We start from the raw sequence: 27,678 nt of genomic DNA, 5'->3' as shown, positions 1-27,678 counted from the left end.
TACGTAAAATTAAATTATAATAAAAATTTTGAATTAAATAAATTGCACAAAACAATAACTTTTAAATAATTAATTTGATATTAATATCAATATACTTTTTTTAAAATTTTATGATATTTTAGAATTTATATTTTATTCAAAAATAAAAACATTATCGTTTTCTCAAAACCACATAAAACCGTATTATATCAATATAGATAAAGAATAAAACAAAACATTTAATTAAGATGTGTCTCGATGCATTGCACGAGTATTAATTTTATTTAAAGATTTTGACTTTTAATTTTTGATTATAAAAAACCTGTTAAAAATACTTTTATATATGTTTGAAAAAATATATTCAGAATTTATAATATAATGAAAAATGTATGATAATCAAATTTGCAACGAATCTAAAATTTGGTATTGACCAAAACCCAAATATAATAAAATAATTAAATTATGGATTCGGTTTATTAATTTAATTGATTAATGTTGTTACTTATTTTATACATAAATTTATCGAATTTCAGTTATTCATATGATATCTCTTACTAAAAGGATAAAATAAAAATCAAGAAATCTTGCTTGCTTGCTTGACCACGGGGTTAAGAGAACGTGAGAGAGGTGGGGTAGGCTTGTTGTTATATTGTGGGTCTCCCTCTCTAATTTTTCTTTATTTTAAATCCATTTTTATAATATTATACATCATTCACACTTTGTTTTCATTCTTTCTTAACCCCCCTCCCTCTCCCTTGTTCCAGGAAGCACATCATCATCATCATCATCATCGCCTTCTCCAATATTTCTAGAGAGAGAGAGAGAGAAAGTGAGATATAGAGAGAGAAAGTGAGATATGGAAGGTGAACCAAGATCAAGATTCAAGAGAATATGTGTCTTCTGTGGAAGTAGCTCAGGGAAGAAACCAAGTTACCAAGAAGCTGCTATTGAGCTTGGCAAAGAGCTGGTACATCTACATTTTTTTCAATATTCTTTCTGCATGTTCAACAATATTAACCCTACCCATATCATAAATCTAACTTTCATCTGTTTTTCCATCTTTGAATCCAATCTTTTTTTCACAATCTGCAGATTATATTATTATAATAATAAATAAAAAAACCTTTCCAATATCCCAGCATTCTTTATGAAAACGATCAGTTTTGTTGGTTTTGTACTATAAAGATTCCATCTGTCATGATGCATTTCATATAAAATTATCTTTTCTGATACCCCATTTCACCATTTACAAAGACTCCAAGCTATACTCTTCAATCTTGTTTGGAGTTATTGTTGTCCAAAAGGGGAGTTATTTCATTATTTGATTGTTTGGTGATAAATGAAGGTTGGAAGGTTTAGGGTTTATGTTTGGCATGAGAGAGAAATTGCTAGCTGTAACCTGGCTGTCAGTTGAGCAGCCTTCTTGCATGATCTAAGTTTATGGTGGGAGGTTGTAATAAGAAAACAAAAAATTGAAAAAGTTGGAAAAAACAAACAGAATGGTCTCTCTGTGCCTTTCAATGGGGAACCAAACGTGCCATCTTAGTATAATGGCCATTTCTTAAGCATGTCTACACATTGGGTACCCAAACGAAGGCCCCGGCCCCCATCATCATTTTTTGTTCAATGAAATCGATTTCTGTTTCTTCAACTTAATAAAAAATTGAATCTTGGACAAAGGAATAATGGATGTTTTTACAAAATGTGATAATGATGGGTTACTTTCTTCTTCATTTCTTTTGCCTTCTGAAATTGTAAAGTGGGTTTGTGACACGTGTTAATGATTTTCATATCCTTCAATTTTCAATGCAAATTGGAAGGTGGAAAGAAGGATTGATTTAGTCTATGGAGGTGGCAGCGTGGGTCTGATGGGTCTTGTTTCTCAGGCAGTTCATGATGGTGGGCGCCATGTTCTAGGGTATGCTCTCTTTCTCCCTTCCCCCCCCCCCCTTTGTCACCCCGGTCATGACTCCTCCGACTATCTTTCCCCAATCGTCTATGTACTCTCTACCCCCCCCAGCCTTTGTATCATCTATCTATGTATCTATAGAATTTCCCTATATTCACACCATTCTTTTTGGAAGAAAAAGAAAAGATTCAAGATATATAGCCATGGAGGATGGATTACTTCATAATTCTGTGATGTGGGTACCTTTTACTACTATTTCTTGATTGTGATGGTCAAACTTACTATTTGTTTCTGAAAATGATGTTTGAGATAATTAAAATTTTCAAGAAATTAAGAACCATGTACGATACATGTCTATAGAAGAAGAATAAAAGAAAGAATTGGAGTTAAAAATGAAAAAGAACATGTATCCCGAATACAAGTTTGACCTTTAAAGTCAAACTGATGAATGATGATCACCATAGCTTGATTATTCAAAGGTATTCATGCATGTTTCACAGTACTCAATGCAACATGAGTTGTTTCAGACATCATGGGATCAAATGCATATAAAACTCTGATATGTGTACTTAATCAACCTGTTTTTTCATCTTGTTTTTCACCTTTTTCCTGTTGAAAACTGAACATACACATCAAGTTCTTCAAAAAGTTGTCATCTTTAATTTTGTGAAAGATTGAAAACATAGTCCCAACACTTAAAAAAGCATGGTGATATCCATAAAAAAGAGGTTTCTTGATTACACTGTTTTAATGAAGCATCTTTTGTTTCATCAAAGATAAGAACATCCATATTGGTCTGTGGACACCTTGTCAGTCCACACTGGGACTTTGTTCATAGAAAGGTAAAACAGATCATGTAAAAGCCTTTTCTTTTGTGGAAAGTTTGAAACCTTTTAGGCATAACTTGTTTTTATGGGAAAAAGAAATCAAACCCTGGTGAAATGACAGTCTTGCCCTTGTGAGTATACTACCACAAGTCACTACTACAAGGGCATTTGGGTAAATATACAAATTTTGTTGTAATGGGATATCTTTTTTTGTTTCTTGCAGAGTTATACCAAGGACTCTAATGCCCAGAGAGGTATATTCAGGAACCTTCAAATCAAAGCTTTCTTCTTTTGATTGTTATCATTAGTGTCAAAAATCCAGCTGAAAAGTCCCAGATCCAGAAAAAAATTATGCTATAATGACTTGTCCATTGTGCATTGAGAGATGTACAATGGTCTGAATCTGGAGAGTTTGAGCTCTGTAGAAGAGAGTAGCCATTAATAAGGTTGTATTGCCTTTTTTATAGTGATTGGACTTGTCTTGATACAAACTGCATTTACTCAACTACCCCTTCACATCAATTTCTACGATTTTGTCTTTCTTGTCCCTTTGGCACAAGTAGCAATAAATCAACTTGTTATTTCTATTTAATTTGGTTGCTGGTTCCACCTTAACTGATCTTGTTCACTTTGGTTGAAAACTGGAAAAAGAAATCAAATTTTTAACCTTTAGTCTCTTTGAATTCATAACTAGAAAAGTATGTTGGTAATTAAAATGGCTGTTTTTTCTTAATCATTCAAGAATCTGTTTCTTGATCCTTTTTGTTTTTGGGGTCTTGCTTTTGTGGACAACCGACAAGTAAACATCAAACCAACCAAAGAAAACAATAGAAAGTCAAATCTTTAATTAAGATGGTTCTCAAAAAGAATGAGAATGTGAAGATTTCTTGAAATTTTGTGGTGAAATAGATAACGGGCGAGACAGTAGGTGAAGTGAAAGCAGTGGCTGATATGCATGAAAGAAAAGCAGAAATGGCTCGTCAAGCTGATGCCTTTATCGCACTCCCAGGTATATACCGTGCGTAAACCACTTTATGATTCATAAAACATTCATCATAACCTTGAACATAATCACATGTGAATTTCTCAGGTGGCTATGGCACTCTTGAGGAACTGCTTGAAGTCATCACATGGGCTCAGCTGAAAATCCACCATAAACCCGTAAGAACCGACTTTAATTAATCATATATATGTATATAGTATCTTAATATATGCATAAAATAGTTAATGTTAACCCACATAGCTAGCTAGCAAGAAATTGAAAGGGCATCTTTTTGGTCAAATTAATGTTGGTAGTATAGAAGAATCAGATGCAGATGGGTTAGAAGATTTCCATGAGTATTTTAAACTTTTTTAAATTTATTTTGTTGTCTGATCATGTAACAATATTCTTATTTTAATTTAATGGATGGATCTGTTGCAGGTTGGTCTGCTGAATGTGGAGGGTTACTATAACTCATTGCTGTCTTTCATTGATAAGGCCGTGGATGAAGGGTTTATCTCACCGACCGCCCGCCGGATTATCGTCTCAGCCCCCACTGCCAAACAATTGGTCCGACAGCTCGAGGTTCGTTTAATTATTATTCTTGAGAAATGATTTATTATTGAAATCAAGAAAAAGGAAAAACAAATGACTGGATTGCTTCGATCAGGAATTCGTTCCGGAGTACGACGAGATTGCGGCAAAGTTGACGTGGGACGAAGTGGACAGACTAAGTTACGTGGCACCGGATGCGGGAGGAGTTCCGACGTAACTAAATAGCTTTGGTGAAATTAATGATTAATTAGTGGGTATATATGAATGATATATATAAAAGAAAGACTAGTTATGAAATGGTACATCTCCCAGCTGTTTTGGTTTTTTCGGGAGGATTACTTAGTGTCCTTCATATTACCCTTAAAAGTTTCATGTATATGATCATGTGGAGGTGATGCTACTATTTTATTTTTATTTTTATTTTTATTTCTTTTTTGCAATGGTTGTTTATATTTTGCATTTATTGTTTTTAAAGTATATTTATTAGCTTTGTAGTGTTTTGAATGATAACATATAACTAGTTAAATTTATATAAAATAATAAAACTAAGGTGGCGTTTGGTTTGCAGATTTTAGAGAAATATGATGGAATTTGAATGTTGAATTCCATTGACCAAATTCTATTATCTTGTTCATTTCATTCTTTTTCACGGAAAGAATCTTCAAAATCCTACAAATTCTACAAATAAAAGAATTTAACATTCATTAACAACTACATGGTAATTTGATGGAATGTAATCTCTATCTTCATTATACCAAATATTGTAATCTCTATCTTCATTATACCAAATATGTCCTTAACATAATATACTCTGATCTCATAAAACTCAATATGACCATCGTCGACCACCTCTCGACCACTATTGATCTGAACCACCGTCGACCACCACCACCGACTACCACCAATCTAAACCACCACCGACTACCACCGATCTAAACCACCGCCGATCGGAACCACTGTCGACCACCACCGATATGAACCACCGCCGACCACCACCACTACCGACTACCATCGATCTGAACCACCGTCGATCTGAGCCACCACTGATCTGATTCACCGTCAATCTAAACCACCACCAACCACCGTCGATTTAGTAACGTCGTTTGGCTTATGATTATATTTGGGTTGTGTATTTTATATTGTTTTACATATTAAATAATTATTTTATTAAAGTATTTTTAGTTTTAAAAAATAAATTTTTCGAAAAAGGGCATTTTGGTCATTTACCAAAATTTTATTCTAATTATAACGCTACATTATGTGAATCAAACAGAAATATTTCAATTTCTTAACAAATTTCATTCCAATGTCTGTCAACTAAACAAGTGGTCAAACTTGACAACATTTCATTTCAATTTCTTCAAGGTTAAATTTCTTTAACAGATTCCATTTCAATCAAAAACATTTTGTGAACTAAACGCCACCTACAATTGAAAGAAGAATCATTGATATCATAGATCTCATAAAGTGGTTGTATTTAAGGTGTAAAACTGAGATTAAATCTCTTGAATCTCAATTCACTACTTTCTTTAATTTTCAAAGAATTTGTGTTCGCCTCTTAGGCGTATGAGAATGAGAGTAAGTATTTACATATTTAAACTTTTAGTTGTTAAGTTTCTTTTTTTATGTTTATTTAAATTTTAAATATCGTACATAATTATTATTTATCCCTCAAATTATGTATTAAAAAGCCCACACCTTACAAAAGAACGAGTTTAAAGCGGCATAACACGTTGTAACGAGCCTTAGAGTAAAGGCACAGGGGTTAACATGGCGATGAATCCAAACCTTGACGTCATAACGAGGTCATAATGAATTGTTTAAAACTATGGTAAGTGGTATCTCTCTAACTTGCGGATGGTATGTTTTGATATCAAAATAATCTACATCAATACTTTTGCAACCTGCGGATCAGACACTTACGACAGCGCTCCTTTTTTATTATTGGATTACTAAAAAGTATCATCTACAAGCTGCATATGTGTCGTTTGCAGATGTAGTAATATTTTTGTTCATAAAGTAGCATATTTGGCTAAAAAGTGGATTATATCGGGTGAAATCACTACTTTGATCAATTTCTCAAAATATAAGTCTTTCTTTCCTCAAAATACCCCTCCCTATCTAAAATTCTTCCTTATAACATAACAGTACAGCCTTACGGCTTGCACTATCCCATTCTTTTACTAACTTTAAACTCTTCATTTCTATTTGTATTTCATCGACCTATTATTATCGTTTGTGTTTTCCTAATCTTATCGTCTCTCTATCAGAATCTTCTGTGTTCTTCGATTTTTTTAATTAATTTTTAGTTATCGATTATCATAATATTATATGAGTCCTTTTAGTAAATTTTGTTTTAAAATGACCGTTACGTATCTTTTATTTTTGATAGTGTGTGTATATATATATATATATATATATATATATATATATATATTTGTACAACCAATACAACTCAATCTCAACCGTCCATTTAATTTGATGAATATGTGATTTGATAAAAGTTTTGATTGTTTCATAATATAAAGTATTGATCATAATTAATAAACTTTAATAACCTTTCATTAATATTCAAATAATAATAAATGAACTCTCATCATTTCCATAAACATCTCAATTAATTGGGTTACATTGGTTGTACAAATGGACATGATTGTATTTTAAATATACCATATATATATATATATATATATATATCTTTGCATTGTTAATGTTTGAGCATATTTTTTATATACAAAGCCTGGGTTAGCATGTGAACCCATAATCTTTAGAATCCCAGAAGCCATTATTAATTACAGTAATAAAAACCAATGTATTAAATTCCATGTAATGATTACAAAAATTCAAAAATTAAAATTTTCTAAAAAAAAAAAGAAAGAATGACGATTATAAGTTATTTTGGATTTGGAGCAATAAAACCTCATGTTTCGTGCTTCAGTTGGCCACCCACCATCGAATCCTTTGTATCTTTTTATATTTAAAGTCACACGTCTTCTCCTTTTTTTAAATCATGTGTTTTAAACGCATATAAATAACTATTTTTATCCTCATCCAATTTTGTTATTCTTTCTTCGTCTATTCATTTGAATTTTGTTTTAAATCATCATGTAATGTATTCATTTGCTTTATGTTCAAACTGTATATAAAATATATAACTACTAATATAACATGTCAGTTTAATCAAAATAATATAACCAATTAAGTTATTTTTATTCAGTTAATCGAACCGTTTAATAAGACAAAAGTGAAAATCCGAAACCGTTTTGAAGTTTAATTTTTTGTTCCAAAAAATTGATAGAAATGTTTTACTTTTTGTACAAGTTAAGAGTTTAAATCTTATTAAAAATAAAAGGATAAATATGAATATATTTCATGTGTAAATATATAGTTATAAAAAAACACAATGGCACTAGAATATTGAAAAACTAATAATACTACTAAATTCGTGTGTGTGTATATATATATATATATATATATTAAAAAAGTATTTATGCAATACAGCGAGATACATCTCGATTTTAATATTATATTTTATTATGGCTTGGTGGATTTAGACCCCACCTACTTAAAAATTACACCCCACCAAAATACTCCATCATTTATTTTTTTTATTATCCTTATAAGTATTAGCCTTGTGTAAAGAGCCCTTGCCTCGTGATCGGAGGAGGGTAGATCCATGGAAGCGTGGCTTCTTTTGACCATCCTAAGAAACACACAACCATCCCCTTAAAACCCTCTCTCAATTATACCATTTTAATTCTCTCTTTATTTTTCTTATTATTTTAAATTATTTTTTTCTAAATATTTTTTTATGCATTATTAATTGTTATAAATGCTTAATAATCTGAATAAACATCAATCTTTAAAATAAATATCAGTTCAAACTATTAATATACCCTATCAATTTAATTGGATTAGTGCAAACTTTTTATAATAAAGTTTTATTTAATATTAGGAAAATTTTCATAATATATGTTTGTGTAATGCAAACGCCAGAATAAAAAGATAATTGTAAGACATAGTTTTTACTTTTTTTTTAATTGTTTATTTTTAATCGACAGAGACAAATAATAAAATAAAACATTAAAATCGAGATGTATCTCGCTGCATTGTACGAATATCCTTCTAGTGTGTGTGTGTATATATATATATATATATGTGTGTGTGTGTATGTGAGAGAGATAGAGATCAATGATAGTACATTTTAGTAATGATAGTGCACAACTACAAGAACTATGAACATGTTGTCGTTGGTATTTAATTATAATTTAATCGTCATGTTACTTTTTTTATATTTCTAAACAAATCATGGGTATGGTCAAATATGTGGTATGAGTCACGGAGTTGTTTTTTAGTAGATTTCAAATGTTTTTGTTCAATTTGCATTTAGGCAAGTGGTGGTTTGATCCATTCAACCATGATTTGGGTTCAATATTATGCATGTCTCACATGTACATTTCTAATTACTTGATATCTTTTTGAGATCTTCGAATCAAAACCAGTCATCTCGATCATCTAACTAACCAGAGAATATATAATCATGATCATAATTCAATAGAATATAAAACGATAAATTGTGGGACGGTGGTCAACTAGTATAAGGGTTGTAGTTGTTGCTGAGCTAATGGTGAAAACAATAGTCAAGATTATACGTGAGCAAGTGGGTCGGTCCTCGAACTGGTCCCGACCTCCACTGGTTTCAACTATGTAAGCAGTTTTGGTTCAGGCCAGTCTTTAGGAGAAAAACATCAACTGATTATAACCGGTTGAACTGGATTCCAATGTATTGTATTGAATATTAGAATGAGCTTGCTAGCGGACCATTGCTAGGAGCATTTTTGTTTTGTGAATTATGTCCTTGTATTTTTCTAACTAGTTTTTCGCAACATTATTTTATATTGGTTTACATTGTTATCTAGCTACTGAATGCACTATATTTTTTTAAATTATTATTTACCAAAAATGACTAGTTTTTTCAACAACCAACTAAGGGCCGTTTACCAAACACTTACTCGGTAAGCGCTTACCGGTAAAATTTAACACTATCATTTATTTACCAGGTAAGATTTTAGTCCACCAAAACGGTATCGTATGCAACAATGTACCCGGTAAGCGCTTATCATGGTAAGAGTCGCCACCTTCACTTACTATGTAAGACTCTTGGTTCTTGTCTCGTTCTTATTGAATAAGATTCTTGGTCCTTGTCATATTCATCCGGTAAGATAATGTGAGTTGGTGTTCATTTTCCCGAGTAATCGTTTGGTAACAACCCCTAATTTATTAGATAGTTTGCCAAAATATACATCAACATTATAACCCTTAACGATAAACAACATATAACTTATAATATCACATGTAATGACAATATTAGTATGGTATCACTAGCTTTTTTATTAATTTAAAAGAAGCATACATTAATTTAAAACCAATGCATCTTTAAGATCCCTAAAACAACTTATATTACAAATTGTCAATTGAACGGTATCCAGTACACCCGAAACCAAGACATACTTTATCCTATATTATAAAAATGATACCTATTATGTCTAGGGGTTGGGTTCTGGTGAGAAGAGAAGTTACGGTGAGAAGAGTAAGAAATGATCTTTACCCTTGAATCAATCCTAATTGAATGTCAATGCTTACCGGATCAATTTCTTTATAAAATGTAATTCATGGGTGGGCATGAAATTAAAAGTGAAAATGATTAAGATCTCTTCTTACGCTTTTCACAATAACTTTCCTTCTCACACGATCATTCGTCATATGTCTAGAGGGTTGGGTTATTGTGAGAAGGAAAGTTACAGTGAGAATGGCAAGAAGAGATTTTCACTCTAGAATGAATCATATTTGAATAGAACCACTAGATCAATATTAATGAGATATACTAGATCGATTCATTTCTAAAGCACAATTCATGGATTGTTGTGAGATTAAAAGTTCTCGATCACTTCTTCAATTCTCACTTTTAGCAGTGGTTCTCACACGACCTTTAGTTTATGTCTAAAAGGCTAATTTTACATAATTTAAACATACCAATCACTCTTTGCTAGTGTCTCCTTTCGTATAATATTTATAACACTTTTTGGGGGGCCAAAATGGAACTTATACAATTTAAAAGATTGAATCTATACTATTGATATGTGTTGAGAATTTAACACATAACACGCTCTTTTTAGGACTTTTTAGTTACGATAATTTCTTTTCATTCCCAAATTGAGTCATTTTCATTTATTTCTTTATACTTTTGTTATTATGAAGCTAAATGTTGTGGTTGACTTGATGGCATGCATAAATTGAAGCTAAATTGAAGTTTTTGTKAAAACAGCAAATGCTAGAGCATTGGTGCAGCGTTGGCCTAGGTCTTGCACGACTTTTTGGAGGACTTAATGAACAAGACGTTGACTTTTTGGAGATGGAGTACAGCTGTAAATGAGCTGTATTTTTAGTAGAAAATCATATGTACTCTCTAGTTAAACTCTTGTACTCTCTAGTTTGCTTTATGTACTTTGTAKTTAAACTTTAGTTATGTGTTGTACTTTTTAGTTAAAGCTTTAGTTGTATTGTAACTAGTGTTGGTAAGCTTAGCCTCCAAGCTTTGTTATTTTGTCTTTTAGTGCCCATTTTGGGTATAAATAGGAGGCTAAGGTTACAACATTTCTCACCCAATTAATCCATAATCCTTTGAATTCTCCCAACTTTTCTCCCAACTTCTCTTCCTTTTCCTTTAAACCCTCTTCAAGTTCTTCAAGTTCATCTTCATCTTTTTATTTATTTAATTTCTTGTCTTTTATTTTCCGCYATTTACTTTCTCGTCTTTACATTTCCGTCATTTACTTTACGTTATTTACATTCTGTCATTTATTTTACGCTATTTATATTCTTGTCATTTACATTCCCGTCATTTACTTTATTGTCATTTACATTTCCACAATTTATTTTATCGTCATTTATTTTGCGCAATTTACATTTATGTCTTTATTTTACGTCATTTATTTTTTACTTTCCGTCATGAGTAGCTAAGCTTTTATAGCTTGGGTGTAAGACGGAAAGGTGAGATTTTTAAACTAAACGAAAGTAGCTAAGTGTTTCGAATACGACGTTCCATTGTTTCATTCGAGTTTTTATAAAACCAAGCACACTTCTTGACGGGTTGATCACTTGAAAGTGTTAAAGTGCGATGGACTTAGAGATAAGCCATCATTAAGCACGTCAACTTGGATGACATAAGAGGTAGACTTGAGAAAGTTGCCGACAAGGAGACTTGTCATTTATGTTTTTCAAAACGTAGCTCCTGACGGGTTGGTCGCTTGTCAAAAATGTCAAAGTGTGATATATTCAGAGATGAAATATCAAGAACACGCCAACTCGAATGATATGGGAATCGACTCGAGAGAGTGATTTTTAACAAAGAGATTTGTTTATCCATATATTTTGAATACACCATCGTGTCACTATCCCCGGTCCAGACACCTCATAGAGATATGGTTGGAAAGCTATAAGATAATGCAATGGTGAAGTCCGAGAGGAATGCCTTCAAAATAGATGGTGGAAYTTAGTTTCGAAACACTGCTTGCTGTAGCATTGCTACAGCATTGGCTGCTGGAATTTGTGTTTAGGTCTCACCTTAAGTCTTACACCCTTGCTTCCTTTATATTCTGTATTCTGTTTTGGATAACCTTAAAATCAAAGAAAAGTCTTCAAAAATCGTCTTCTGAAATCATCTCTTTCATTGGACTCTAATCTAACTTTGGCTACAATCTCTGTGGACGATAACTCGGTACTTGTACCACTTATTACTTGGAAAGGCGACGTTGGGCCATATTGTATACTTGCTTTTTGGCCCAATTTCATTAGTCTGAAGGTGTGTAATATAACCGACCAACTATATTATAAAGCATTTGGCTAAAACTCTTAAAAATCATTTTTATGCGTAAAGTACTGTTTGTTAATGCATATTACTTAAAACTCAAGATTACAAGTAGATTGTGCGTAAATACAACTTATTAAAGCTCCATATCTGAATTTGCGTAACTAACTCTGAATTTGCGTAACTAACTCCAGATAAACATAATCAAATACATGATAAATATCTCATTTGAAATATAAAAAATCTAAAATATAATTATGATAATCATTGAGTTCTAACAGAATACTTAATTATTATCTTTATAAAATTTATAATATTAAACAAAAAAATAAATTATTTCATTATTAAACTTAAATTAAATTATAATAAAAAAATTAAAGAAATTACATAAAAAAATAAAAACTTTTAAATAGTTAATTTAATATTAATATTGATATATTTTTTTAAATTTTTTATGATATCTTCAAATTTAGATTTTATTCAAAAATAAAATCATTATTACTTTCTTAAAAAACACATAAAATCGTATTATAATATCGACAAAGACAAATAATAAAATAAAATATTAAAATCGTTGCATTACACGAGTACTCTTATAATAATTTAAAAATAATACAAAAGGTATTGGTGATTTTAAGGCTAGTCGATTTATCTTGCATGGGCCTGTAATTTGGAAGCCCACTCGTGTTCTTGGGTCACAACTCACAAGCCCACCATAACCTAACGTAACGTAATCAGTCAATCAAGATGTTAATTACTATTCATTTCTCAAGAAATTCACTTCCCTTTTTTTAAGTATATAATTTTTATATACGGTAAAAACAACATATATACTCACACATCCTATTCATTTTTGGTGAGTTTGAACCTCTGACCTACTAGACACCCTCTACTACTCCTCTGGGGAATGATTGGCATTTCGGAGATTAACAAACACCCATTTTATATCTAGTTCCGTCAAAGACATACTCCTCCCTCGAATCCAATACTTCCACAAAAACATCAGGATCCCCTACAACGACACGATCTTGATTTTCCAAGGTTTCCCCACTGTTGTTTTAGTATGGTATAAAAGACAAAATTGAGCTGAAATTCAATTGCTTTGTGGTGGAAATTCGAAGGAACTGGTGGAGTTCCCACAATACCTTTTGTTTGGCTTAGAAAATATGATAAAGCCAAGGCACTGGCGGTGTGTGGAAAAGAGTGTGTGTTTACCGTTGCCGTCGAATTTGAGGTTGAGCGAGAAGCTATTTTCTTGGAATGGTTGGAGGCGTGATGTGGGTCTTTCATGCCGGTGAAGAATTTCTCCATTTTGGTATTAAACACACCATAGTGACTACTGACTAATGGTAGTTTTAAAGTGCTATTATTATTATACATTATTCTTTTTCATTTTGTGTATATATCATCAAGATTCTTGGAAACAACACCTTTATTAGTTCGAATCTTTGAAACGACTTTATTCCAAACATATGTGAGAGACAAATCAGTAACAAAACGATCAGTTAGATGGTTGGTTTAAAAGTTTAATGCCTATAAGAAGTCTACTCTTCAAAGAATTGTAACTTATACTGCAACCCTCAAACTTGAACTCTCATCAGTTTATGTATAATTATATCATCCAGGAACTAATTATGCTATGTTTAGGTTCTTGTGAGTTTGATGTAGGCTTGAGTATACATTTTTAAACTCATTTTTAGACTAAATTACCCTCCCCCCCCCCTCTTGTTTGTTAAAAATGAGAATTTTGTTCCTATGAACGATATGTTTTTTAATCAATGTGATAACCTTTCAATTCTTTCATCTTGTATATATTTTGATCGATAATTTAAAGCACGGTAAAAAACGGGTCATATAACATAAAATAAGAGTAATTACCCGAAAAGGGTATTAGTTTTTACATGGTAGCACAAAAATCAAACTTAGGTATTGTAGTACTACAAGCTTCTATTTGATTATATTAGAGCTAGATTTAAGTCAGGGGTTACATCAACCACCAAAGTTTGCTATCTTCAAAATATAAGAGCTCTTAAAAAAATGTTTATCTCACTTGTGCCACTAAATGACTTCCAAGCTATAGAATCACCGACTCTTGGGCTCAACCTTACAATGCCCTGTTACACATGTCAGTAAGAAAAAGTGTTTGACTAACGCCTAGTAAGTTCAATCAATTTATAACAAAATTGGAAGCTGCAATTTCAAGGATGGTTTTGTAGGATACATATCTATAAGATTAGAGTATTTTATCAATAAAAGAACGTAGTTCAAATACTAAGCAATTTGTTTAAAAAGATGAAGTAGCAATCAATATATCTTGCGGTAACGGGGGGCAACCTAATTTCATGAAATGGCAGAACACCAAGGGGTTGTTTGTTTACCTCTTAATAGTTCCATTAAGATGAAACATTTGAATCATTAAGAGGTGAATCTTATTTGGCAAAAAAAAGTCTGCCGCTTAATGGTTCTAATACCCTCTGAATGATTTTGTATCCTGAGCCTCCCTTAACCATGAAGTGTCCTGATTTCATTGTAAACAATTACCAAACAATTATATTTCATTTTGCATTAAATCATGAAAGCTTCTTAATCATTCTGACCACTTAATCATTCTGCACCAAACCATTCAGCAACTGTCAAACAACCCCTAAGTAAACAACATTAAGATGTTGACGTGTACCGAATCATAATGATTGATATGTTAAAAAAAAAACTAGAGGGGCTGATAAGTCATAAAGTGAAAGTATAAGGACTTGAGGTCGACCCCAAATGTTTTTTATTTTTTCTTCCCTCCACATCTATCCGAACCAAAAATTCCCTCCTTCCCTCGTTTTCTGCTCTCCCTAATCGAACCCCCACTTTCTCTTCCAAACCCTCGCTTTCTCTCTCTAAAACAAACCCTCCATTTTCACAGATCCCTTGCTTTCTCTCTCTAAAACCCTTCAAACCCCTTTTTCTGCTTCTATCATCTTCTAAACCCTAAATTCAATTCAATTGTCTTCATTAAAAATACCTTCTTTTTTAACTTTTAATAATAAAATTACAAAAAATGTCTGAAGCTCGAGCTCCAAACCGGCAGGCGGCGCCACCACCATCGCACGCATCAGTTGCCGGTGGAGGAGGAGGACAGATCCTGCATCCAATGAGACGTCACTTACCGTTCTCCTCGACTAGACCGCCGTTTATTCCTTCCGATGATTACCATCGTTTCTCGTCCGGAAACGACGGGAATAGAGTCGCCACCACCGTCGATCAGGAGGCTGAACTCATCATAGTTAAATCTCCGGTAGTGTAAACATTTACATGTTATAATTGTACTTTTTATGAGTCTAATTGTTGCATTGGTTCTTACTTTTTCCTGGAACTGTTCTTGGGTTTAATTGAAGGCTCACCTTAGCGTTTTTGCTCAAGAGAAATTTCAAATTTTTGTACAATTCTTTTTAATTTCAAGACTAATTTCATGGTAGATTATGCCCCAAATCAGCTGACCTAGTTTAAGTGGTTGGAAGATAACCTAGAGGCCTTTAGTTCCATTCCCAAAACTCAGTAGATGCATAACTTTCAGATGGTTTTCTGGATTACAAGCAGATGCATAACTAAGAAAAGATATGATATATATATATATATATATATATATATATGTTTGTTTTCCATCAGATTCATTCATCAGTTCTAAACTTCTAATATTTTCATTTTCATGGTTGAGGTTTAAACCATCATCGTTTTGCTGTTCGTTATTCCTGTTCCACAGCCAGTGAAGCGAAAACTTGGAACAGACTACAATGAAGTTCCATCTAATGAATGGGCCAGTCCTGGTTACACTGGTACAGTTAACAGTCCCGTTCGCACTCCAGTATCTGGAAAAGGCGGAAGGATGAACGGACGTTCAAGGGTCACAAAGAGCAGCAAACCTGCTCCTCAGACCCCCATTTCAAATACCGGTGAGGCCTGGGTGAAGTCTTTGTTTGTTTGCACCATTATCATTGTTACTGACCTGTTTTTCCTACAATTTATACTATCTCGAAGAATTAGTCGATTAATTATGTATAACTATTATGGATTCACTGAGAAAAAGAACCACAATTGTATGCAACACAGGTTCACCTTCTCCACTTACTCCAGTTGGCAACTGCCGGTATGACAGCTCACTAGGTAACTTCTGGTTGATGTATTCCTATTGGCTCTGCTAAATGTTTTTCCATTTATTTGAATGGAGTTATTTCTTAGGACATGTTTCGACCTTTGCAGGCCTTTTGACAAAAAAATTCATTAATCTCATAAAACATGCTGAAGATGGCATTCTTGATTTAAATAATGCTGCTGATACCTTGGAGGTACTTTTTCTTTTCTTTTTGAAGAATACTTATATTGGATGTGTTTTTTTTTTTGTATAAGATCCTAGTTAAGAAGTTATGATGATACAGGTGCAGAAAAGGCGGATATATGATATAACAAATGTTCTTGAAGGGATTGGTCTAATCGAAAAGAAGTTAAAAAATAGAATCCGCTGGAAGTAAGGTTCTTTTGCATGTTTTCATAACACATACTACTTTGCAAATGTTGACCTACTTACATATTGAACTTATGTGCAATCTTGGAAATATCTGTTTAGGGGTCTTGATGCTTCAAAACCTGGTGAGTTGGAAGATGATGTCACTCTGTTACAGGTGGGAAGTAGTGGATGTTGGTTTGCATATGGTCAATTGTTTTATTAGTTAGTCTTCTTTATTACTGCCTAGATTCATCAACCTTTTTTCACTCATTGCAGTGTTTAAATATGCCACAGCTCTTTTGCATGAGTGTTAGCTTATGACCTGTCAACTTTTGGTTTTTGGTTGCAGGCAGAAGTTCAAAAGCTTTCAATGGAGGAGCATAGATTAGATGAAAGCATCAGGTTACTTGTTTTTTTTTTTTTTTGTTCTTCACATTATCAGAGTTGCCAATGTTGCTTTTATGAAACCATCTTATTGAGTTGATTTTGAGGCTTTTGCAGGGAAATGCAGGAAAGAATGAGGGACTTGAGTGAAGATAACACAAACCAAAAGTGACTTTCTCTCCTCCTTCATTTATGTTAATAGCGTTGTTCAACTATTATAAGTTTAAGATCATTACTGATATCTCACTGTTCTAGATGGCTTTTTGTGACTGAAGATGACATAAAAAGTCTACCATGCTTCCAGGTGAAGTTTATGTGGTGCAATGAGTACTAAACAAGTTTTTATTTTTTGGATTGTTCTATATGAACTTTCTGTAGTTTTGTAAATTCACACTTTTGCAAGATTTTAAACATTTGATGTTTATAATTGATAGAACGAAACCTTGATAGCAATTAAGGCTCCTCATGGGACCACTCTTGAAGTTCCTGATCCTGACGAGGTAAGTACGAAATGGGAAGCTAATCTTTATTCTAGAATGCATGATATAAATATACGAGGGATCTTTTTCTTAATTTGTCAGGCTGTTGATTATCCACAAAGGAGGTACAGGATAATCCTTAGAAGCACAATGGGACCTATCGATGTATATCTTGTCAGGTACTGTTAACGTTTGTTTATGATTGGATTTATATGCTTATGTGGATCTTGTACTTTTCTTTCCTCAAAGCCTAATGACGTTCTTCTTGGCTGTGCTTGTATTTCGCTCCATGCATTTAGTCAATTTGAAGAGAAGTTTGAGGATATTGATGGGGTTGAACAACCTATGACAGTACCAGTTGCTTCCAGTTCTGGCTCCGATGATAATCCAGCAACAGAGGTGACCATTGAAGCACAACCACAACATGTTCATGGTATGAGCTCTGATATAAACATGCCTGAAGACTCACCTGGGAGGATTATGAGGATAGTTCCTTCAGATGTTGATGTAAGTAATGGTTCGTTCATATATCTAGTTTGCTTATGCATTTCATATAAGTTTAATTCCACTGACTAGGAGATAGATGATGGTGCAAATACTTGATATACCATCCGGTCAGAAAAATATTCACCCTTATAACCTAAAATTTAGTAGACTAAATTTTATATTATAGAAAACCAAAGTTTCAATTCATATGTACTAATTTAAGAAACTACTGTTTAGAACATCTTTGCCTTGAGTGGTCAAGGAAATATTTTATGTTTATAAAAGTTTACACCGATTTCATAACATTGGACCGTTGAATGTTCCCCTAAATTATTTTCATCCATAAGTTGTAGAAGTAGCTTGCTGGCATGGGATTACCTCAATGCTTTTTACTAAATTACCCTTTTGTAACCCAACTGAGAGTCAATTCTTATTTATAGTGTGAGGGAATCAGGGTAGGACCCACAAAATGGAGAATTGAGGTAAATGGTGTAAATAAATAAAATTAACTGAACAAGCTGAGGTAGATCTATCAAAATCATAGGCATCCACCCCTTCTTGTGCATGCTTTTCATTCTCTTGAATTTTTGAAGTAACAAGGAAGACTGGTGTTCTAAATGTCTTTTAAGTAGTAGTGGGGTTATTTAGGAGAATAACTTTCTGACAGATTTAAAAATATCTCTGCCTAATAGAATGTCTTAAAATCTGTCAGAAATGCATTTGAAAAAAATGTAAGCAGGTTATTCTCCTAAATAACCCTTGTGTAGTGATGCTTAGTGTTAAAGTGTTAAGCTTTCGCCCACCGCTTTGATTAGTTAGGGCTGCTTAATTGGCCGCCTAGGAGTTTTCCGCATTGCTTCATGAGCAACCAATTTTTGACTCAGGTGTCTGAAAAGCTTAAGCAGGGATTAATTGACTTTTCTCAACTTGTGCTTATCAATGAACTATTCTCATCATGGAGGGAATCTTGCCAAAAAAATTCCTGTCAAGTGTATCAGTGAAACAATGGAACTAGTAATTATTTTAGGTATAAATGGTATCGAAATTCTAATTTTACATAACTAAGACAAAATTGTATTTTATATATTTGATTGAACTTATGTTTTGGCTCAAATTGGTTGGTTACCCAATTCCAGTCATTGATATTCAATACATTGACAATAGAGAAACTGGACTACTCTTTAACATCAAGTGTTATTTCATATGAACCGTATTTTTACACATTAAATCGGACCACTTAATACATTCGCTTAAAATCTGTAATAAATTAAGCCCTACAGCTAAGAGTTTTTAGAAAATGAGGTTGTATTTGGTAATTTGTTGCAGAATGATGCAGACTATTGGCTTCTATCAGACAGAGAAGTTCCTCTGACAGATATTTGGAACACCGAGTGTATCCTCTCTTTATCTTTTCAAGCTGCTGCTTTTCTTGTGTTTTATGTCCATTGTTCATATATTACAAATGAAGTGTTAAAAGACCGTAAAATATGTTTTAACAAAAACAAAATAATAGAATCTTGTAGAGACCCAAATTAGTGTCTTTGGAGGAGAATTGCATTGCCTTGACTAGTTGAAGTACCTGGAATCCAATGGGATGGTGTTGACTTGCTTAGCGAAGAATTCGGGTTGGCAGAAGTAGGCACACCAAGGGCAACCACCCCACCATCTGATGCATCCCTCAATGCCAATGCCAGAAGCTGATGATGTTCATACTTGGACAACCTACAAGAATCATCTACATGATGAAAATCAGCATTGGGGAAGTGGTGTTTTGAAGAGAATAGTCGTATGAAGTCCAGATAGGAAACAGCAGGTTTGTTGTACAGTAAATTCCATTCAGCCTCTAGTGTCAGGTTGGGAATAAAAAAGCAGCAGCAGCAGCTTCATCATGCTTCTTCTTGAGTTATGAACAATCAATCTATTTGCAGTTTAGTTTCCCGTAAGCGGTTAATGTTTTGTCGTTATCAATGTATCCAACGTAAACTTCGGTTGTTGCATGATAATGGCTATACATTCTTTATTTCATATTAGCATTCAACAATGGGGGAAAAAGAAAGCTAGAGATTGAACCAAAATGGGGTCTGGGTCTTGACTCTTTGGTTAACCAGCAACAGATTTAAAGACACCTTTGAGGCTTTGACTTTATAACTACTTGGATTTGACCAAATAGTTGGATGAGAATCTGACAAAGCATCATCCTTTTTTGGTGTTTACATTCCGCCAGCATCGAAATCCGAATATCTGTATCATCTGATTCCATTTGTATATTTTTCTTAATGCTACCATTCAGATACACATACCTAAGCCATCTTTCTGCATAAAATATCATTTTATTTGATTCTAAAATTAATTAAATTTGAAAATTTCTAATATAACATTAAATAAAGATGCAATCTTTACCAAGCAACTTCTGATTGTTTTTCAAGGTTTTTTCTTGCATATTTTAGGGTTTTTAAAATTAGATATTTAAAGGAAATATTGGTTTTAGTAAATCTTGAAGAAAATACAAAAACAAGAACAGTATACGCCAATAATTGGCTTTACTCATACTACACAAGCTCCTACTTGTCATTTCTCAAATATATACTCCTCTCTTTTTCTCCACTTTCTCAATTTCATCTTCTGCCATGGCCGCCGCCGATGATTCCACTACACCACCTATCTCCATCCTCCGACGACGGAACTCCATCGGAACACCCACCAAATTCCACGATCTCTTCTCCTCCTCCTCCACCACCACCACTACCACCGCCACATCTTCCTCTTCTTCAGTCGATTTCGAGCTGGTCTCCATCAAACCCACTTGCTATACCTCTCTCCGAGACATCCTCCCATCCCCACCATCCATCGTCCACTCCCCCAAACCTCCCTCCGATTCCGGCTATGAAATCTCCATTCGGAACCGCCTTGTCAAACAGGCGGCCTGGGCTTATCTTCAACCTATGTCCACCTCCCCTCAACCCCATCCATCCACCGTCTTCCACCGCCTCTGGACCGCCGTCCTCCGTCTCGTAACCGCAGCCTTCGATTGCCTTCAAGTCGGCTCCCAATTATAACACGTAAACAGGTAATCAAATCGTCCATCACCCTTCATCATAGCCTCATAGGTTAGGTTTGCTTTGATTTTCTTCTCTAATTTGTAACAACAAAGAAAAAAAATCAATTGAATGAATGAAAATCAAGATACAAATTTCCTTCTTTACTTCTTTACAATTTGTACATATCCATCCATCCTCCCTTCATTCTACCAATCAAACTCCCCTGGAGCGTCTAAATCTTAGCCAAACGGGTTCTCTGTGACCCGAACTCGAACCGGATCTACTTGGCGACGCTGGAAGGTGCAGTTCCTCCGCATACACAGGTTGATGTCGGCTGGTGTTTGGTAGCGGTGGAGCAGTCGGTTCCCACCTCTCATCAGCCTGCTCTGATCGGAAAAAAGAGGCTGGATTCACCGGAGGTGGAGGCGGACGTCCGTCCCCTGAGTTCTGATGATTTTCCATCACCTGCTCAAAACAAAAAAGGTCACAAATTTCCATATAGCAAGTGCATGTACCAAGATTTTCAACTACAATAACCATCGACGATCAAAGACCTTCATGTGTTAAAAATGTAAGGAGGTGGGACAATGACCACCATGACTAGTGGTGTTGGACTGTTGGGTGGCTAGTTTCTATAGGCTGGACCAATTGGTGGGACTGATTCAACACCCTCTCAATAATTCATTGGTTGATGGATAAGTCCCAATCGAACCTACTGATCTTGCATTTAGCAATAACTTTGCATAATTCTTTCACACACCTACATTACTCTTGCTCATCTAGTCTAGTCCCGTCTAACAACGTTACAAAATTCATTTGTGGAAGTAGTCACACAGTTCCACCTAGCCTTTAACAAATCTTTAACCAATTTCAGCAAAAAGTTGATCACCGGCAACTTTACTTTAACGGACCCTATCCGGAACCTGTCTCGAAGGAGGACAATGTTAGGGGGCATTTTTTTGCCTCACTCTGGTTGAGGCTAGCGAGGGCCTGAGATCAAATACCAGACCTGTAAATCTTAACCACTTGATGTGAGTGGTTTAGTTGTGCTCTTTTTCTTTTCATTTTTATAACTATGGTATTCTCACGTATCCATTCAAGTCGAACAAAATGTTGGTCTTAAAAGAAATTGGTATATGGCCGCATCCCACCAAAAACGATTTAAAACTTTTTGCTTTTGGGATGCCTATCGACTGGAAAGTTGTCGTTGAACCAAACCTCTAAAGGTTGGTTCGGTTACAATTAGCCCTGACAAGTCTTTTGAGAAGATTGAACAGTCTAGTTGGAAACTAGTATTTGACTTCATCGGTTAGGACATGTTTGTTAGCAACTTCATGAAACTCACAACTTATTTGGTCAGTTATACGTACTGTTTGGTAGTGGCTTAATGATATAGAAAATGGTTTATTTAGTAAGCTTCTATGAGGGAGTTTTATGTCGTAAGTCAAGTTTTTTTTTTCCAAACATATCATTCCTAATTAAAAATCACGCTCCTTCCGTCTATGAAAAACTCTTCCAAACAATTTTTTTTTCCAATCTATACAGACAACTTTATCCATAAAGGACTTAATAGAAAACTAATCAACCATTAAAACCCCTTAGTCTATTTGGAGCAACTCTAAACCAATGCACCTACAATAGGTATCAAACAGATTCAAGATTAACCTGCAAGAAGTTACTGGGTATACATGGATTCAAATTTTTCATCTTGAAGGGAAAAATATTGGGTTCAAACTTACAACCTTTAAATAATTTTAAATAGGGATCATATGGTTTAGCTTGGTTTGGTTGGTTTAAAGGCGATTGAACAATCCAACCCAACTAGCTAGGTTTCAAAAATATCACCTGTAAATGAATATCTATAGCATAAGCACCAGTTGGGTTGGTCGGATTGTGACATAATAGCATAAATGCAACACTATACTTAAACAACCATTAATCACTACTACCAATTAATTGATTTTCTATGCCATATGCGGAACAAAGGAAAAAACCACACAAGCAGTCCAGTATGAAGTAGAAAGTTAAAGATTCTTGCAAGTGGAAAATAAAATTATGGATGAAATTATGATACCCTTATAGAAAGAGCCAAGTAGCTAACCAATGTCACATCCATGCATAACAAAGGCACGCGAACATGTGTATGATATACAAGAGGGGTATCAGATTCTTCTGGTTGGGTTGGGTTGGGTTGGGTTTAAATGGGTCTCACTTAATTCGAACCTAATACCTATAGTTTGAAGATTTTATAACCTGATTAGGTCACAATTGGCTTCAGATTGTCGGTTTGATCAGGTTTTTTTTACATCCCTAATTATAATCAGTTATAATATGATAAACTAAAAGAAGGGAAAAAAGATGATACCAGAGGTGTTGAAGGCCTTGAGACCAAATAATGAAAAATTTCAAAGAACTTGGTTTGGCCTAATTCTGTAGAATTGTGCCAATAATATATGGCCACATCCCATGCTTTGGCTCTCAATTCCTTTAAGCTCCTTTCTATATCTGTCTCATGCCTTTCTACAAATGGCCTCAACATCGCTTCATATACATACCAGGTTCCCTGCATAAACTTTCCTCTTATTATGATTGAAATGTACAACTTTCATTGCACAAAGTACAAGTGCTTTAGCTTCGATTTCATGTTCTTTTACCTTAGTCTTAGGATACCATAAATAGATAATGAGTGCTAGCTTCATCTCTCCATACATTGGTACCCTACAAGAGTTTCATCATGAAAGGATTATTTTTGGCATCCCATGTGTAAATTTCTAAGTAGTCTTAAAGAAAATTGGAATAAAAATCTTCTGTCCCCAAACTCCATATCCCTTTCTGTCTATCAATCATATGCTAACATAGCAATATCAGACATGAATATATCTGGGATAGGGTGGGAACACGGAGTTCAGGTTAAGAGATTTTCATCAAAGAAAACATACCATGAGATGAATATATCACCAACCCTTTCAAAAACTGTGAGTATTGCAACGATGACCCTGAAAAGAAGTCAAAAGTACTTGCTCAAAATGTAACCAACACGCCTCAAGATCATACTGTGACACCAATACGAGAAACCCTGAACACGTTAGATGAAAATTGCAACCTTTACGCAAAAGCTTTTTATAGTTTGGCGCAAACAAGTTTTCTTTTTCTTGGAAAAATAAGCAACCATTTGTTGCCAAAAAAACCAGGAACATGTTGCATGTGATTTTCCATCATCATTATTACTCAAAACATCTCCAAGAGCATGACTCTAATGGGCCCTTCTTTACAAATCTAAAAGTAAAATGAAATCTTGTACTCGAAGGGACGTATACGGGTTTTCGTGCTAAATTTTTCATTCTGTTAACTACATATAATTATCGGTAGTTTAAAAATTGAAAAGACTATTGGTTGAATAAGACATGAACAAGCAACTCAAACTCATAATGACAAAACATGTCTCTTTCAATAATTAGAACGAAAGGTGTCTTGCAAACCTTATTATGATTATACTCAAAATCATCCAATATTCTTCGGTGCCTAATCATGAAAGGTTTTCAAACACCGATACTTATAATTATGTAACATTCTCCATGTTCCATTATCATGGAAAAGTGAATTCATCCTAAATTTTACCTCCATGAACAATTAGAGGGGAACAAAGTAGTTGACCAAACACCCAATTAGGTCAACTTTCAATGATTGAATTTGAAGAAGATGAGAGATGGAAACTCACCAATATTGACACCAAAATCTTAATTCTCCATTTTCAACTCCATGCTTCTCAATGGTTTTAAAGCACTCAAAAGCTGGATATGCATATCCAAGAATCAACCTGCACCCATAACCAAACATGGAGTAAACAATTTGAAGTCCATTTTAACTCCAATTACTATTTACAAATAGAGAACAGAGAACACCCTAATAACTATTCATCTGGACATCGTACATATAAATAATTGAACTTGTTTCTTGGTTTTATGCAAGTATACATGTATACGTGCAAATAAGACAAAATGCTTACAAATTATGCTTTCAGTCAAGATGAACAGTTACCAAGGTTTCACCCGAGGTTTTTTTTCCATGAATATATAAATAAAGGCTAAACTATGAATCGCTCCATTGAGGTTTATCTTTCCCCAAATCAAATCCAGTAAAAATTGAGATTTAGTAACGAAAGTGACTTACACAAGGCAGCTGGTGATGAGTTCACCCAACATCTTCTTCTTCTAATCTTCCCTTTTGCCGCCAAAACTAGGAGCTAAAAATTGAAGAACAAATTGTTGATTTTGAATGAATTTAAAGAGGGTGATACAAACATAACCTAATTGGAAACAAACCCAAGTCAATTCACAGGTATAATAATCAAGTATTACTTCAAATAAATCTGATAAGTAAAAGTGAAAAGATCAGAACAGTCAGCGGAGAATAATTCTTTTTCCAGTTAAATCTTTATAGAAAGCACTCGCCCTAGAAAACCCCAAAATCTGAATCGAACCGAATCGAATCACCATGAACATCTCAATCAATCAATTATTGAATTCAAAAAAGCCCCCAATCAGAAACGGAAACAGAAACCCACTTCAGTATCAAGAATTCATTCATGGAGGAAGGTATAGCTGGCACATTACCTTAGTAAGATAGGATAAGATCTTTGATTGTTGATGGGATTTTGAAGAATTGAATGGAAGTCACGGAAGCAATCTGAGAAACTTAAAAATGGAGGAAATTTGTGGATGATCATGGAGTATATAATATGCATATGTGTAAGTGTATATATAAAAAAGGAGAGAAAGCGGTTGAGGAGGTGGGGTTTACTTGCCTCCAACGCCTCCTTCTTCTACTCCCTTCTCCTTTTTTTTTTTTTTTTCCTTTTCATAATTCCTTATGTTTTTTCCGAAAAATATCCATATTGAATTTAAATTCTATTTTAGATAATTTGATTTTAAAAAATTGATTTTATATTTAAAATATAAATGTTTGAGATTTCATATTTTAAGTACCAAAAACCAATGTTTTGATACATCGAAAAATAAGACTCGTTCTTACGCTTCTTATTTTAACTTTATTTTTCACAAAAACCTCTTTTGTTCATAATCATAAGTTGTTAATTCAAATTCATATGAATTTTTTATTTTGTTTAAAATTGATTAAATAGTTAATTGTTTTTAATATATGTTAAGTCAACCAAAAACTTAGAAGGTGCTTCCAATTAATTTGATGTAAAGAATATAATTTAATAATAATAAGAATATTATTATGATTTTATTAATTAAAACCTAATAACATCAATAACAAAAGAACAAGTGATAATCGACAAACATTTAACATCGAGAAAAAAGTGATGAAAACTAATAACATTTTTTTTATCATATAAGCTTATTGGTGTTACGATTTTTATAAATTGAACGTCTACCAACTGAATTAAATATGATGGATATTCTGTTTAACTCTTAGAATTAAATATTAAAATAATGAGTTGGGGTGAAATAAGATTGAAAATAGACAATTTGTTGGGTCAAACTAGTGACCACTTTGACTTTTATTTTACTTGGTCATTAGATGTGAAAGATTACGATTTTTATGTCAAATTTCTACTATGACATTGTTTGGAATTATAACAACACTTAAAACTTATTGTTATTATATTCATTATTATAGTTGGAATGTAAGTGTGAACTAAATTATGATATTTGATAAAAATCGTGAATTTTTTTTATTAAAAATATATCTAAATTTTTTTTTTATATAAAACTTGATTATAAAAATTGTGAATTAATAAAAATTAAAAAATAAATATATAAATAAGAGATATAATAAGATTTTTGAGATTTATACAATTTAAAATAGTAATTATCTTCATTTCTAAAATTATTTTATATTTTTTTAATTAACAGATTATGTATTTATGTAGCTCATATTTCTTTTCATATTCTCGTAAATTAACCATCTTTTCGTTTAAACCTGTATAGATACATACATACATACATACATACATACATACATACATACATACACACACACACATATATATATATATATATATATATATACTATATTATAAAACATTTGACAAAAACTCTTAAAAACCATTTTTTATGCATGAAATACTGTTTATTGATGCATATTATTTAAAATTCAAGATTATAAGTAAATTATGCGTAAGTACAACTTATTGAAACTCCATGTTTGAATTCGTGTAACTAACTGTTGATAAATATAACTAAATATAAGATAAACTTCTCAATTTAAATATAAAATCTAAAATATAATTAAGATAATTATTGAGTTCTAACAGAATATTTAGTTATTATCTTTACAAAAAATTATACTATTAAACCAAAAATAAATTATTTTATTATTAAATCTAAATTAAATAATAATAAAATTTTGAACTATTGAAATTACACAGAAGAAGGAGAATTTTTTTTAAATTTTTATAATATCTTCAAATTTGTATTTATTAAAAAAACATTAGTGTTCGTTCAAAACCATATAAAACTTTATTATAGCATTGACAGAGACAAAAAAAAATTAAAAAGAAACATTAAAATTCAGTTATGTCTCACTGCATTGCACATGTATCATTCTAGTATATACTAGAAGCGTACTCGCGCAATGCAGCGAGATACATCGTGTTTTTAATATTTCATTTTATTCTTTATCTCAGTCGATGTTATAATATGGCTTTATGTGATTTT

At 33.0% G+C, this 27,678-nt stretch overlaps 4 protein-coding genes across 5 annotated transcripts; 3 read left to right on the top strand and 1 right to left on the bottom strand.

The window, feature by feature from the left end:
* Positions 1-835: 835 nt before the first annotated feature.
* Positions 836-4,469, top strand: LOC112520987 (cytokinin riboside 5'-monophosphate phosphoribohydrolase LOG7). Its single transcript, XM_025129608.1, has 7 exons — positions 836-946; positions 1,800-1,897; positions 2,939-2,969; positions 3,625-3,724; positions 3,806-3,876; positions 4,139-4,282; positions 4,368-4,469. Exons 1-7 carry the CDS (start codon positions 836-838, stop codon positions 4,467-4,469), a joined length of 657 nt encoding a protein of 218 aa, XP_024985376.1.
* A 10,696-nt stretch (positions 4,470-15,165) lies between these two features.
* LOC112521671 (transcription factor E2FA) lies at positions 15,166-19,981 on the top strand. The gene is made up of 14 exons (XM_025130662.1): positions 15,166-15,402; positions 15,868-16,057; positions 16,215-16,268; positions 16,365-16,450; positions 16,541-16,629; positions 16,729-16,783; positions 16,958-17,010; positions 17,110-17,160; positions 17,248-17,296; positions 17,427-17,492; positions 17,574-17,650; positions 17,771-17,978; positions 19,284-19,350; positions 19,534-19,981. The coding sequence occupies exons 1-14, from the start codon at positions 15,166-15,168 to the stop codon at positions 19,656-19,658; spliced, it is 1,407 nt and encodes a 468-aa protein (XP_024986430.1). The 3' UTR covers positions 19,659-19,981.
* Positions 19,982-20,543: 562 nt separating this feature from the next.
* On the top strand, positions 20,544-21,097 carry LOC112520632. Its single transcript, XM_025129037.1, has one exon. It carries the CDS (start codon positions 20,585-20,587, stop codon positions 21,011-21,013), a length of 429 nt encoding a protein of 142 aa, XP_024984805.1. The 5' UTR covers positions 20,544-20,584; the 3' UTR covers positions 21,014-21,097.
* Positions 20,911-25,721, bottom strand: LOC112520631 (putative HVA22-like protein g). 2 transcript variants are annotated; one of them, XM_025129035.1, is made up of 7 exons: positions 25,609-25,721; positions 25,166-25,238; positions 24,714-24,812; positions 23,935-23,991; positions 23,650-23,713; positions 23,361-23,558; positions 20,911-21,460 (listed from the first exon to the last, which is right to left on the bottom strand). In XM_025129035.1, the coding sequence occupies exons 2-7, from the start codon at positions 25,195-25,197 to the stop codon at positions 21,209-21,211; spliced, it is 702 nt and encodes a 233-aa protein (XP_024984803.1). In that variant the 5' UTR covers positions 25,198-25,238; positions 25,609-25,721; the 3' UTR covers positions 20,911-21,208. The 2 variants fall into 2 exon arrangements, with proteins under 2 accessions (XP_024984803.1, XP_024984802.1); XM_025129034.1 differs by having other exon boundaries at positions 25,166-25,301; positions 25,609-25,711.
* Positions 25,722-27,678: the final 1,957 nt, after the last annotated feature.

The sequence above is a fragment of the Cynara cardunculus genome (assembly GCF_001531365.2).
Source record: "Cynara cardunculus var. scolymus isolate 2C chromosome LG 11, CcrdV1, whole genome shotgun sequence".
Classification (NCBI taxonomy): domain Eukaryota; kingdom Viridiplantae; phylum Streptophyta; class Magnoliopsida; order Asterales; family Asteraceae; genus Cynara; species Cynara cardunculus.
This window is presented reverse-complemented; position numbering and strand designations above follow the sequence as displayed.

Bases quoted from the DNA above. Each gene is read 5' to 3' on its own strand.
- LOC112520987 (XM_025129608.1), top strand. From the start codon at position 836: ATGGAAGGTGAACCAAGATCAAGATTCAAGAGAATATGTGTCTTCTGT. The intron at 3,725-3,805 runs GTATATACCGTG...TGAATTTCTCAG, and splicing joins TGCCTTTATCGCACTCCCAG to GTGGCTATGGCACTCTTGAG. The intron at 4,283-4,367 runs GTTCGTTTAATT...TGCTTCGATCAG, and splicing joins AATTGGTCCGACAGCTCGAG to GAATTCGTTCCGGAGTACGA.
- LOC112521671 (XM_025130662.1), top strand. From the start codon at position 15,166: ATGTCTGAAGCTCGAGCTCCAAACCGGCAGGCGGCGCCACCACCATCG. The intron at 16,269-16,364 runs GTAACTTCTGGT...CGACCTTTGCAG, and splicing joins CCGGTATGACAGCTCACTAG to GCCTTTTGACAAAAAAATTC. The intron at 16,451-16,540 runs GTACTTTTTCTT...ATGATGATACAG, and splicing joins ATGCTGCTGATACCTTGGAG to GTGCAGAAAAGGCGGATATA.
- LOC112520632 (XM_025129037.1), top strand. From the start codon at position 20,585: ATGGCCGCCGCCGATGATTCCACTACACCACCTATCTCCATCCTCCGA.
- LOC112520631 (XM_025129035.1), bottom strand. From the start codon at position 25,197: ATGTTGGGTGAACTCATCACCAGCTGCCTTGT. The intron at 24,813-25,165 runs GTAAGTCACTTT...TTATGGGTGCAG, and splicing joins CTCATCACCAGCTGCCTTGT to GTTGATTCTTGGATATGCAT. The intron at 23,559-23,649 runs GTAAAAGAACAT...AAGTTTATGCAG, and splicing joins TATGGTATCCTAAGACTAAG to GGAACCTGGTATGTATATGA.